The sequence below is a fragment of the Sprattus sprattus genome, assembly GCF_963457725.1.
Source record: "Sprattus sprattus genome assembly, chromosome: 3".
In the NCBI taxonomy this organism is placed as follows: domain Eukaryota; kingdom Metazoa; phylum Chordata; class Actinopteri; order Clupeiformes; family Clupeidae; genus Sprattus; species Sprattus sprattus.
In genome coordinates this window covers 29,183,935-29,198,263 of record NC_137922.1, presented here as the reverse complement: position 1 = coordinate 29,198,263, position 14,329 = coordinate 29,183,935, and the positions used below count along the sequence as shown (strand labels likewise).

At 40.0% G+C, this 14,329-nt stretch overlaps 1 protein-coding gene across 1 annotated transcript in view; it reads left to right on the top strand.

The window, feature by feature from the left end:
- Positions 1-1,180: 1,180 nt before the first annotated feature.
- The window catches only part of cpxm2 (carboxypeptidase X (M14 family), member 2), a gene marked incomplete at its 5' end in the record, with an annotated part of 119,773 nt that continues 106,624 nt past the window's right edge, over positions 1,181-14,329 (top strand). The window contains 2 exons of the mRNA XM_080833800.1: positions 1,181-1,469; positions 4,631-4,740. Of these exons, the coding sequence (XP_080689926.1) occupies positions 1,181-1,469; positions 4,631-4,740 (399 nt within the window). The remainder of the gene's footprint in view (positions 1,470-4,630; positions 4,741-14,329) is intronic.

Genomic DNA, 14,329 nt, shown 5'->3' with positions numbered 1-14,329 from the left:
GCTCAGTTGTTCAAGGAGAGAAAATACATTTTAGATTGTGTGAGGAAATCATCCACAGTACCAGTAACTATCTCATTTGAACGCCTCACCCTAAGTTTTATCAATTTAACCAGTGATAGACTGTGGTGAATTGAACAACCAAAAGACACATGTGCATGTAATATGAAATGATTTAAATATTGTTTGATATTTTCCATATTTTGTTGAAGGGCTGTACCTCAGGTGAGACATAGTCAGTATTTAACTTTTTGTTGACTGAGAGACTGCAGTTATTGTGCATGTGAATATTAGTATACACAAGCTAAGTTATATTCCATTGAAGATTTAGTTTGGAGTACCTTATTGTAGTTGATATATGTTTTGTCAGAAAGGGTGTTTCTTTTTTTCTCTTGTCTTTGCCACAACTCAGCTCTCAGGAAACATCTGTTTAACCTGTCGCTCACTAATGTGTAAATGATATGCCCGCGGTCACAAAATTAGGGGCCTAAGAAAGTGATGCACATCTTCCATTAATCTGCTTAATTGAACTTCAATACATATTTTTCCAAGTAGTTTCTTTTTAATTCCTACAAGATTTACATTCTGAAGTAATGTGAAAATCTACCATACAAATCCACCTAACCTTCCACCAACCTTCTGTCTTTCTCTTTGTAAAGAAACCTGCCTGTACTCTATTATACAATTCTACTAGAACCATGGACAGTGTAGTTCTAGTTGCCAGAAAGTATGACAAAAAATGAAAGTCATTCAAATTATAATTTATTAAACGTAATGAATTAATGCCCTTTCCATGTAGCTGTAGTCGATTTCAATACTATGTTGAATTCATTATTTTTGATTGATACTAGGTTTGCACCTGTCAATATATCCAAAAGAAAAAGTTTTATCTCCCTGTATCTATCATTCTACCTCTTCCCCAATAGCTTATCTCTTTGTCTTTTCTGCCCTCCCTCCTTTTTTATTCTCCCTCCCATTTGTTCTCCCAAGCAAGAATTTGCTTAGACCTTCTGGCTCTGTGGCTTTCGACAGGGACTTGGAGCGTCTGGAAGTATGTAGACTTAGTAAAGACAGGACAAACGGGGTAGACAGAGAGAAGTAACGGAACAAAGTGAGAGAGAAAGGGAGCAGTTTTATGGGAAACAGCTTTTGGCAGCCCACTAAATGCTGTAGCCTTCTCATGATGTCCGCGTTGTTCCTGAAAGGATGGTGTAACTGGTCTGTGACTCTGTCTATGCTGGCATTGTTGCTGTCTCTTTCTTATGGCTATCCGTTTGAAGGTAGGGATTACTATCGGGAGGACCAGCTAAATCGTGAGCACGATCTCCACATACCTGAATCCGCCCAGCATGCTCTTAAGAGACACCAGCTGCAGGGCAGCAACCGAAGTAGAACGTCTGTTTTCAGGAAAACACCGAAAACCAGCGCGGAGATAAGTAAGCAGGACACAGGGGGATCAGAAACTAAAGCAGGTACATTTCAGTGTTCCTCTACTTTGCTTCAATCAACCTTTTTTGTTTTTTCAAAATGTCTATCAGAAAGATGTTCTGGTTTTCAGTAACCCTCACTGGCCATTTTGCCAAAGGTGATCTGAAACATTGTTCTGTAAAACATTGAAAGAGCAGCTAAATCTCTGAGGCTCCTTGGTAGGACAGATGTGGGGATAATGAATGACAGCAGATGTAGGGGTAATGAATGACAGCATCCAGAGGGAATGTACTCCAGCGATGACACCAGGGATAATAGCAGAACATTTTCCCATTTCTATTTTATTTTGAAACCCCATTTTGGGCATGCATGTGTTCTTGTGCAGTTGTGGGTGGGCCACATATATTTTGCCAACAATGTGTGAGTTTAAATACAAACAGGGAATGGAAAGGAACAGGCTAAAATCACTTTTGACATCCATACTAAATATGAAACTCCCGATTTGCATAGGGTAAAATGTGAGAAAGGTTGATGGTAATGGGTTTAATTGTGGCAAATTGCCTTTGCAAATTGTTTGTGAGCATTTATTGCGTGTTTCCATTGAAGTTGCCATTGCACCCCTCAGGTTCTGAACTCATAGCTGTTCACAACTCCTCCAAAAAATAGGAAGGTAATTAATTCAAATAATGCAGCTGATGGACATTATTTATAGATTCATTTTTATAAATGTGCTTAAAATATGCTTATTGGATGGAAACCAAGCTATAGAGCGTACATCTTATGTCTAACACCTTTTATTGGTAAGTCACGTATAGTGCAAGTCCATCATGACAATATAGAGAGCCGTTAAGCAGATATTCTTATTCAAAAGTGCAAAAGTCTGAGGCCAAAAAAAGTGGTGCGCTGTGTAAACCTGGAAAAGTTTGAGGATTTACAAACATGATCAAATTGGGCATGACTATGTTAACCTTTGTACAACAGCTCAGAGATTTATCCTTTCCATTCCATACACATGCAGATGACTTGTTTTAGTAGATCAACTTGCAGCCATTGTTCACTTCTCTGGCTCAACTCTCTACAACATAGCTTATTAAATAGAATTGTGAAGGTGTAAGACATCAGAACTAAGTGAAAGTGTCAGAACTGAAATTCTTAGCAAAGAGGGGCTTGCTCAGCACTATTCCATGGCTAAACTGAGGGCTTTTAAGGGGGCAGTGCATGCCAGTAACATTTTGCAGTCAGTTGTATGAAGAGTACAATCAGGCAGACCAAAAGAGACGCATCATAATATTAGTGCATCAAGCTTCACTGAAATACAGTAAAAGTAACTCCCATTACGGATACAGAATTAGCTAAATAAAGAACGTAACCCTCCAATCAGCAAAAGTGCTGTCAGACAAAGGCTGTCTAGTGGCTTCAAGCAGCAGTCTCTAAACCACCAAAATGGGTTATGGTATTTGGCAGAAGCTTACAACCCTCCCTGTATAAAGGGGGTGGGTGGGGGTATTGTTTTATTTTTAAGGGCTATTTAGGTAGTCAACAAACAAATCTAAAGTACCTGACAAATACATTTGGGTAAAAAAAAAGTATTATACATTTTTTTGGAGGTTTGAATTGCTGGGGTCAAATTGACCCCAAGCATAATATATGCGAGTAAAATTTGAACATAATAGGAGGGTTTAAAAACATACTTAAAAAAGAAACATAATGTACAATGCAACAAAATGTTCAATGCAACTACACCAGTCCAACGCAGGCGAATGGAGAGATCAACCAGCTAGGCTATTATCACCTGGGGTCAGGAATGTAGCCACTCTTGAGTAGGGATTGGTATCGTTTGGGTTTTTTCCGATACCGGTACTTTTAAAACGATACCGGTGCCTAAATGGTGCTTAAACCGATACTTTAAAAAAAAAAAGCACAAAACGAGGATTGACAACGTTAAAGAAAAGCACATTTTTTTCTTCAAATTGAACAATATATTAACTTTTCAAACAATGAATATTACATTAGTGCTGTCAGTTTAACACGTTATTAACGGTGTTAATGCAAGAACAGTTTAACGCAGTCCATTTTTTAATCGCGCGATTAACGTGTTGTAAAAAAAAAAAAAGATTTTAGATTAACGTTCTTTTTTTGCTCTCCCAAACTGTGTAGGAGGCTAACGTTACGTTTGAGTGAATGGTGAGCGCGATATGGCGAAATGGATGATAAAAAGCTTCTGAATAGAAAGTTTACCTTTAAAAGTTGTGTTGTGCAAAAAAAAGCGAGCTTCACTGTTGTTGGCTTACCTTTTATTGGTAACCTAACTGTTACGGTTCATTGTTTTTGAAATAAGAGGCCTGACTTCTATGTTCACAGCAAACTTGAAAAAAAGACAAATATTAAGCCATGGTTTAACTGCACTATAGGCTGAGTCCTTGTTTATCTGAAATGTGCATTTTATAATTTTATTTTGTACCGCCCTGTTTGGCAATGTTGTTTTTCAATAAAATAAAACATTGCATAAAGCAAGCCAATCCACTTTTCCATGTTGATAAGAACATTACAAAAAAAAAAAAAAATGATTGAAGGGACATTTAGAATAGATCAAAATTTGCGATTAATAAATTTGCGATTAATCGCAATTCATTTTGAGTTAACTATGACAAAAATGCGATTAATCGCGATTAATTATTTTAATCCTTTCAAAGCACTAAGTAAAATGTTTGTAAAAATTTATTTCAACCACTGACTGTTCTTCTACCTTTAGCAGCATCTTCTCAAAATGTTTACAAAACTGAACAAAACCTTCAGGGCCTCCAGTAGTTGCTGTGCTGTAGAGTTACTCTCGCTGGCGTTTTTTTTTTTTTTGGCTTTGTAACTTTGCAGACCGTTTACGGGCACAAAAAGCTATATAACACACTTAAGGAAAGGGGAAAAGTGGGAACGCATAATAAGTCCTCTTTAAGATATTCGTTATAGTACTAAATTAATTTTTAGAAACATTGAATGAGTCTACAATTCTAATTCCAAAACACAATAATAGACAATTTGAAGACAATGTGTTTGTCAAAATGTGTATGACCATTGCTGAGCTTAATGCACAGCAATTACAGTTTTCACTTGCTAGTCAAGTAACAAGAGTGCAGTAGGTTTCATAAATAGAATGATTTCAGTAGTCAACTTATCACATATCAAATAAATGTCATCCTTTGTTCTATAGAATGCCCACCAATGGGACTGGAGACTCTTAAAATTGACGACATTCAGCTCCATGCCTCTACTATGAAACGCTATGGACTAGGACCTCACCGGGGACGTCTAAACATTCAGGTTTGTACACTCCCTGGAGAAAAACACAAACCCTGTGTGACACATACAAATGGAGGAGTGCAGGAGTGCTGCACTTACAGGATGACATCAAAGAAAATTTGAAATGTTTACTTATAAATAAGGGATTGCTTGTTAAAAATCACTTGTTGAAATGCAAAGGTTAAGATAACAGTTTATACCCTATGTTTTGACAAAGCACAACATTTTGATTTGAAAAATGTTTGATAAGTAGTCATTAACCCTTTGACACAATGGACAATGTCATTAACCCTTAGACATAATGGACACAACTTGCATTCAAATACACATCCGTTCTTATGAGTTGAATATCTAGCTGCTAACCAGTGCTAAGCTCACACAACCCATGCCACGTGCAGTTTTTGTCCTATATTTCTGGCGCACTGGTTGTTGCCGAGGTAGTAAGAGCTGCGGCCCGTCGCTCCTTTGATGTGACTGGAAACGGTATATTAACACATGTTAGCATGGCAGTGTTAAGGCCTCAATATACTTCTGCATCCCTCTCCATCCTCGAAAAAAAATGGGCGGGCAGTGGATTAAGAAAAATTTTGAAAAATTTGAACGTACTAATCGGCCCTACATACTACTCCGACGGCTATCCGTGCTGAAACCTATTCTGCGCCGGACCACTGGGTGGGGTAATGACTGTTTGTCGAGGCCGTAGCTACCCCATTACCTCTTTGTTGGAAGTTATTGATTGTTTTTCCTCCCTCCTCCTAACTCTCACTGACATGACATGTGGGCTCCCTCTGGACCTGTCAGGCAGGTGTCGTTACATGGGCCTTGGAGACATGTAACTCAGTCAAAGTTTGCATGTCTAATGCTATATATTCACTTGAGAAGGCAAATGTATCTCCATCGTGGTGGTAATTTTTTTGTGAAAAACATAGTAGCGATTTATAACAAAACGATATGCTTATCTTACATAAAATAGATAAACTATTATAAAACAATCCAATAAAATGAATACGTTCTAATTTTCTTTGGTATTTTTGTCACATTCAGATTTGCAATGATTTCTGGGTAACCTTTATATCACTACAACCAAGGGGGTGCAACCATAGATATTTATATAAAGGCTAGATATCCTGCCTGCGTTTCTGGCCGACAGAGTCAAATGTCTGCACATTTCGGCCATTTTGAGGACGGTGTCGCTGCCGAATGTGAGTCGCTGCCCTATGTGAGTCGTGCATGCTCAAACGGCATAATGTGGGTATATTTACTGGTTTATTTAATTGTGTTGTAAACGGTGACCAGCTAAGGCTCAACGTCAAAATATGGGGCTGCTTTTAACGCATAAGGAGTATAAATGTATACTTTTATTATCACCTTTATAAAAGCAATATTACTGAAATAATAAAATAAAGGTGATCCCACGGGGTCTCGTTTCAAGGGAACGTTCAATAGAGCAGGCTGCACAAAATTCTTGGGTGCAACGGCGGACTCTTGAACGTCCGCACGGGAGACATTTTAAGGACGGTATAGCTTCCGGGAGGGATCAGTGGTACGTTAGGTAACGTCAGTGATCTTCACAATCGTTTACACTCTTATCTCGCGGAAATCTTGACGGATTTACAAATTACTTGATTTACAAACTTGATTTACAAACGTCATTACCTTGGTAATAATTCTCGATGCTTGAACATGTTGAAATGTGCAGCGTTATTGTGTATCACGGCTATTGTGTTTCAATCATTTTACATCAATTGGCGAGGCATAATTGTTCTTTCTTTTCAATACAACTTAAGTTGCACATAAAAAAACTGAAGTTGCACATGATTTCCAATCGGGTTGGTTTGTTAAACATCTACATTATGATTTCCACAGGAAATTGCTGACTTTATTGCCAATGAAGATGCCAGAATTTTGTGCAGTCTGCTCTATTTAACGTTCCCTTGAAACGAGATCCCGTGGGATCACCTGTATTTTATTATATCAGTAATATTGCTTTTATAAAGGTGATAATAAAAGTATACATTTATCTCCTGTTGCCATTCTGTATGCTGAGTTTTAGTAGCCTATTGATTTTACATAAATAGCTTGTGCATGTGTATTTATCTGCCCTAGTCGCTGCCCTATGTGAGTCGTGCATGCTCAAACGGCATAATGTGGGTATATTTACTGGTTTATTTAATTGTGTTGTAAACGGTGACCAGCTAAGGCTCAACGTCAAAATATGGGGCTGCTTTTAACGCATAAGGAGTATAAATGTATACTTTTATTATCACCTTTATAAAAGCAATATTACTGAAATAATAAAATAAAGGTGATCCCACGGGGTCTCGTTTCAAGGGAACGTTCAATAGAGCAGGCTGCACAAAATTCTTGGGTGCAACAGCGGACTCTTGAACGTCCGCACGGGAGACATTTTAAGGACGGTATAGCTTCCGGGAGGGATCAGTGGTACGTTAGGTAACGTCAGTGATCTTCACAATCGTTTACACTCTTATCTCGCGGAAATCTTGACGGATTTACAAATTACTTGATTTACAAACTTGATTTACAAACGTCATTACCTTGGTAATAATTCTCGATGCTTGAACATGTTGAAATGTGCAGCGTTATTGTGTATCACGGCTATTGTGTTTCAATCATTTTACATCAATTGGCGAGGCATAATTGTTCTTTCTTTTCAATACAACTTAAGTTGCACATAAAAAAACTGAAGTTGCACATGATTTCCAATCGGGTTGGTTTGTTAAACATCTACATTATGATTTCCACAGGAAATTGCTGACTTTATTGCCAATGAAGATGCCAGAATTTTGTGCAGTCTGCTCTATTTAACGTTCCCTTGAAACGAGATCCCGTGGGATCACCTGTATTTTATTATATCAGTAATATTGCTTTTATAAAGGTGATAATAAAAGTATACATTTATCTCCTGTTGCCATTCTGTATGCTGAGTTTTAGTAGCCTATTGATTTTACATAAATAGCTTGTGCATGTGTATTTATGGCACCTATCTGAGCGAGCTATTCCGTCTCAAAATGGCCGCATTGTGCGGACATTTGACTCCGTCGGCCAGGAACGCGGGCGACTTATCTAGCCTTTATCTAAGATATCTATGACAACGCACTCAGTGTTGGCCACGAGACGGTTGCCTTTGTCAAAAAGTGGTAAAGTGAATGTGTCACTATGAAACAAAGCATGCACACTTCGAACAAAATTACCCCCCAAACTCTGAGAAAAGGGCCAGAAAAATAAACCCAACATGCAGTTTTATAGCAAGCAAGAGCAAGAGCATGCATACCTCAACATACAGTTGTGGGACTGCCTTTTCAACCATGAATATGTTGAAAAACACATACAGGAGCACACTTACTTATGATCCTCTCCCTGGACACCTTTAATGCCCAATTTTCAAGAAGACGATCTTAGAGAAATCGTTGTGTGTGTGGTAGTCGTTTATTGTATAAATACCTCCTCCCGGCAATCCTCACATACAGCGAACGATGGCAACTAGACAATGGTTGATGGTGGAGCTGGACTAGTTTGAGTTATTAGCAGAGGACGTGCTTGAAGCGATTTTTTTGGGGCGACAACTACAACAACAACAGAACAGGAGACAGAGGCGCAGGTGGTATGTACGTTTACTAGATTTTCCGCTAAATCAAGCGTTGGCGTATTCACAATAACACTCAAAAGTGTGCTGCTAATGCTTAAGACCAATGCTTAGACCGTGCTGATATGCTCTCACGCCACCCTCATTGAGGCAAAAGTAATGTTTGCCTCAAATGTCTTTCACATGCCGTTTTATGTAAAGTCAGACATTCTAAATATGTTCTACACATACATGAAATACATTTCCTACTTAATGGATGCAAAGTAGCCTAATGCTGCCAGCATTACTCCGTAGCAAATTACGTTAGATGTCAGTTCAAGCGGGTTGGAGAAGGCACTTTCAACACCGAGCCACCAGCCAAGAGACCAACAGTGGTCGGGAGCAATGTACTTTTCGAGGGTTTACATAAAATACGGTAGCCGTAATGCCGCAAGCGGTGAGGCTTTATAGTTTACCTCTCGTACTAAAACATTTTGACAGAAAACAGGAAATGTGAGGTCCTGACATGTGTGATTCCGGAAATTATGTAGTTTGGAAATGATGCCGTAAGCTGGCCAATCACAGCCAAGGGGGTATCCGACTCTCTCCGACTCTTTAAGAAAAGTTAGAAAAAAGCGTTCCTCTCCGACCAGCTCTCCGAGGGCTCGGATGGGTGAAGGTGTTGCCAAGGCGTGCCAAAGTGTCCCTCTACGACCGAATCGGAGAGAATCGTAGAAGTAAAAAATGGCCTTTAGCCTGCTTTACTTGGGATCACTTCACCATTTTTCTCAAATACTCGCTGCCTTGATAACACAGCTACACACGTGTATTGAATGTGAGTACTGTAATGTTGAATTTACTTAATGCCAACCCCTACTTATAGCAATGTTAAATTAATTGAGGTGAGATAACCTTAGCTGAAGTACAATGCTTCCCTTTTCAGGATAAAATGAGCCAACCCGGCATGTCTTAAAATGCTCCTAGGCTCTTTCGCCATCTTTGAAATAGATCTCCAATATTTTCCCTCATTGCTGGTAATGCTAAGGCTTTTTTAGTCAGGTAGAATCGAACATCTCTGGTGGTCCAGTTTGTTTGCTGATTTCCATTGTGATTACATGCTGTGTTTGCACTCTTATCTGGCAACCCGCGGTGTTAAAATGGGCAGTGGGCAAAATCACACAGGCCAAAACACAAACAGGTGTTCTGCTCCGGAACAAACCTTTTGAATGGAGAATTTACTGACTGTAACATTGTTGTCGGGGAAGCCAGTATTTCAGAATGTTTCCCTAATCTGGGATGACATATCATGGTCATGTTAGCTGACATAGCTTACACATATCTGGCTGTTTAGCAGAGATTTTCCCAAACCATTTTCTTATATTGCACCACACATTTTAACCCACTTCAAGTAAATGAAGAAACCACAAACGCAGTGGATTATTTGCAGCCTACATTCCAGCTGATTTTCTGCTTATGTAACATTAAATTCAAAGTGATGAGGTAATGTCTGAAATAAAGGATTTCTTAAGAAGTAACTTTTTCAATCTAGGCAAAATTGAGAGGATTAATGCATGGGAAATATGCTGGATTGTTTCATAAACTTGCACTATATTCTTTCTCAATCTTTCAACAATAGGGGCCTGCACTTTTCTATTTTTTCATTGTGTTTTAACATGCTAAAAGACTTCTTAAAGAAAAGCATGTTATACAGGTTTGCAATAGGCCTTTTGCCTAATAAGGACTGGATCCATATATAGTATTAAGTATTAAGGTCTGGAGGGACAATATATATTTTTGATTCATCCTGGAATATACAAAGCACCAAAGCTAACATTACCATCTGCCAGGAATGGTATTTCCTGTAAGGGATGAGAAACAGAGTTTGGTCTGCAATCTGTGTCATTACCAGGGCCCAAGATATTGGCCTTATTTCCCGAAATGTAATGACTTCAGCATGTCTGCATGTGAACAAACACCCACACACACAATGACTGTTACAGGACCAACCCAAATGCTCCAAGAAACATATTAAGACTAAGACAGACTCGTCCCTTCTTTGAGTTGGGAAAGGAAACACTCAAAACAGTTAAAAATGCAGTAAATGTTAGAGGAGCGCATGTGTGTTGAGTGTCAGCACAACATAGTGGCCCCAGGACAAGCGAGGCAAGCTGTTCTTGACCAGCTCAATCTAGAAATAGAAGTTAATTGGAGCAATACAGTAGTGGAAAGCAATATTTCTCACACCCCATAAACGAAATGATCTGATATTGCCTGTTGGCATTCATCTTGTAATGTGCTACCCTCTTATGGCCGCAGTAGGCTATTGGAAGCTTGGTTATCCATAATGTGCATGTTCCAACGTCTGAAAAAATGCGGCTCCCCCCTCTGTTTGATAAGCCCCAGCTGTTTCTATAATTTCAGCTTTTTTCACGGGTGCTGCTGTGACCTTTTGACAAGGGCACAATCCCAAGTCCACACTCAGAATACTCACACAGAATACTTTTGACATCACACAGTGTAGATGTTGCTGTACTATGGGCTGGAGGCCAGCGACCCACATTGGCCTTCAGTTCAAGATGGAGTCCTCCTCATTCAACATCAGATCTGCTGTTTATTGTCCCCCTCAGGGTAGTCTCTTCCTCTGATTGTAGAACACGTGCATCTGCAAAACACAAAGGCAAGAAAATATGACAACTAAAAACATCAAATGGGGAAACTGCCTTAGAATTACTGGGGAGAATACCTTAATCAGTGTTGCCAACTTAGCGACTTTGTCTCTATATCTGGCGACTTTTCAGACCCCCTTGGCGACTTTTTTAGCAAAAAGCGACTAGCGACAAATCTAGCGACTTTTTTTTTTGTCATTTGGTGGATTTTTGTGTTGACAAAGCACTGAAAAAGCATCTCACATATCCTGTTCTGCAGTTCATGTTACAACTGATCTCACGAGAGCTGAGAACAGCGAGGGCTGTCATGGTCTCCTCTCCACTCACATAGCGCAGTCTGACGAAATAACAGCAACATATTAGAACTTTGTATTCGCGGGAAAAATATTAGTGTTACCCCGTCAGAATTGCATATTGTGCGCATCCGCAGCTTATTTACATATTATGCAAATTAGTTTATTACGTCATCTAGCAACTTCTGGCGACTTTTCAGAGAGCTTACAGCTACTTTCCTCACAGAAAAGTTGGCAACAGTGACCTTAATGCTTTAATAGTAGGTATTGAGAGAGCAAGAGAAACAAGCAATCGTTATTTCTAACTTTGTCAAGTATTGGCCCTGATTTAAAAAAACGTTCTTACTCACAAATTTGATCTGAGAGTCCACGTCAAATCCACGTCAAAGTACAGATTTTTTAAAAACATCTTTGATGTGGTAAAGTACATATCTCTGAGTCAGGTTTAACTTGGCGTGTGTTACGGATTTCGGGTGATGTGTGAACTCAAATGCACGACTCAGACAACCGCAATAGATAATAGAATAAACGTTTTACTTTCCAGGGTTCGGTAGGCTACACGGTTAGACAGTCCAACAAGCAGGCAAACAAATCCAATTGGGCAAGGCAAAAGAGAAGTCAAAATACAGTCCAGGGTTGGCAACACGAGAAAACTTAATTAAGTCAATGTGAACACGGGGGAACAACACGCAACATTTATGACGAACAAGCAACGAGAGACAAGAACACATGGACTATAAACACACACACAACAGATAACAAGGGACAGGTGAAGACAATCAAGGCGGGGCAGACAATGAGACTCAGGGGAACTAAACAAGGGGAATTAACAGGACACAGGAGAAACCAATAACACTAACAAACAAGGTGATGATTGGGAACAGGTGAGGGGTGGAGACACTGACAACAACAATACCGCTTTCGGCCTCTACACAACTTCGGCGCTTTTACACTTGCCAGGCATTGACAGTTAAAGAAAGAAAACGCAGCGATTGGAAACAGGACTGTTAAATGTGTGGTTTTCGCCTGGAAGTCTCTAGAAATCTGGCACCTTATTGAACGAAATTAAAAAGAGTGAACGTGCCGTTCACAGACATCCGAATGAACAAGTTCACATTATAGTTCACCAGGCAATAATACAGAACGTTCAGTTCACGTTCACCAAAATCATGAACGAGTTCATGAACTTTCGTTCAATGACCGCGTTCAGGTACAACACTGGTTGTTAGAGGATATTTCCAACCGCACAATAAGGAGAGAAAGGGTTTTTCGTGATCGCTTTTTGACACAGGATGATGTATTGCTGATAAGCATGTATCGCTTGGCCAAGAACGCCTCTGTTAGAGCTTTGTGCCCAAATGGGCCCTCATCTAGAGAGACGCACCAGATGCAACCAGGCCTTATGTTGAGATTTTGTCTGTTCTTGGGTTCCTGGCAACGTTCCAATGAGAAATTGGAGACCAGTCGGGTATATCCCAGTCATCATTAAGTTGAATTTTTGCGATGTTCTTCGCGGTATTATCCGTCTATGTCCTCAATTTATTAGATTTCCATAGGAGGAAGAACAGCAAAATGTGAAAGAGGATTTCCTGCTTAAAACAGGGTTCCCCATGGCTTCTCACCCCACTTGCACACACTCAGACAGACTAAGAAGCCCACTTCAATACAGCCCACGTGCACGGTCGGTAGTGGGGTGCAGCATAGGCATGCTAAAGGGAAGGTGGCGATGTTTGGATGCATCAGGAGGGAGACTGCTATATGACCCTGAAAAGGTTTGCCAGATCATCCCATCGTAAAATCTGTCTAAGCCATTAGAGAGAGCTAGGACAAGACGAAATGCGTATGGACCAAGATGACCACCCTCCCATCCCAGCTGGCTGGAACACACACATCTCTGCGCTGAGAAGATTGGAGCTGATTCACCAACTTTACCAACAGGTAAATCATGTTGATAAAAATAAATGCACACATGTTCACATTTTTATTTAGGGATGTTTTTTCAAAAAAACCGTGATAGTGGACAGAGTTTGGTTTATTTGAACCAAAGCATGTCGCACTTCCCGAAGTGACGAACAGATTAATTCAAGTCCCTTTATGTCTGTAGGATGGCCTCGGATAAAACCCTTCCATGATTGGTGGAAGAGGAAGCTGGTGAAGGCCGGCGAGGCCACGATGCTGGTGCAGCAGGTGCTGCAGGGGCTGCAGGGGCGGCCGCTGTTGCTTCGGAGACATGTCTACTACCATGTCAGATACTTTGCTTTTGCCGTTACGCCACCAGACAGGCTTCCGAACAATGTTTGGCCCGCATCTGCACTTTCATCAGCAAAACGTCGATTCAGGCCTCACTATAATTCTTCTTTTTACGTGTTTCCTTCTTGCTTGCCATTGTCACAGAGAATTTGTGCCTTGAGAATGCGCTTCATTTATATGCTAATTTAATTAAGTAGGGGCTTTTGAGTGCAGGATTCAGTTTCGCACAATTCCACAATCATTTGGGATTTATAACTGAAGGATTAGGATACACATGTTTTTTGTGTGCGTACTTTCGTTTTCTCTGAATCACACTAATGATCATTTCAGAAAAGTTCTTAGATCAAATGAAGGATGCTTTTATAAATGAGACCGCTTCACTATAGTTTTGATACATTTTTCAGCTTGAAAGTTTTCTTTGAAATCATGTCATTTTCTAGATGATTTTTATAATGGTACTGTACATATTATGTACATCTACTAAATGCATGCTGTGAACAACACTTGTTGTTTCCCTTAACCTTCTGCCACACAACCCTCCCCCATCCCCCCCTTCCTTTCTCCACCCAGCCGACCTCAAGTAGATGGGTCCCCCCTTATGTGCCCTGGTTCTGCTTAAGGTTCCCTCCCCGCTACAAGTTCCCCCAACCCCCCGGGTCATAATTGTTTGTTGCCTTTACCATAAACTGCCACCTGAAGATGGCTCAGTGTTGTTTGTGTTAGCAAATAGAGGTTACACTCCTCTGGGTAAAGACATCCTACAAATGTATATTGTATTTTCAGTACTAGTAATACTAATCATTTCAACAGTAAATTAC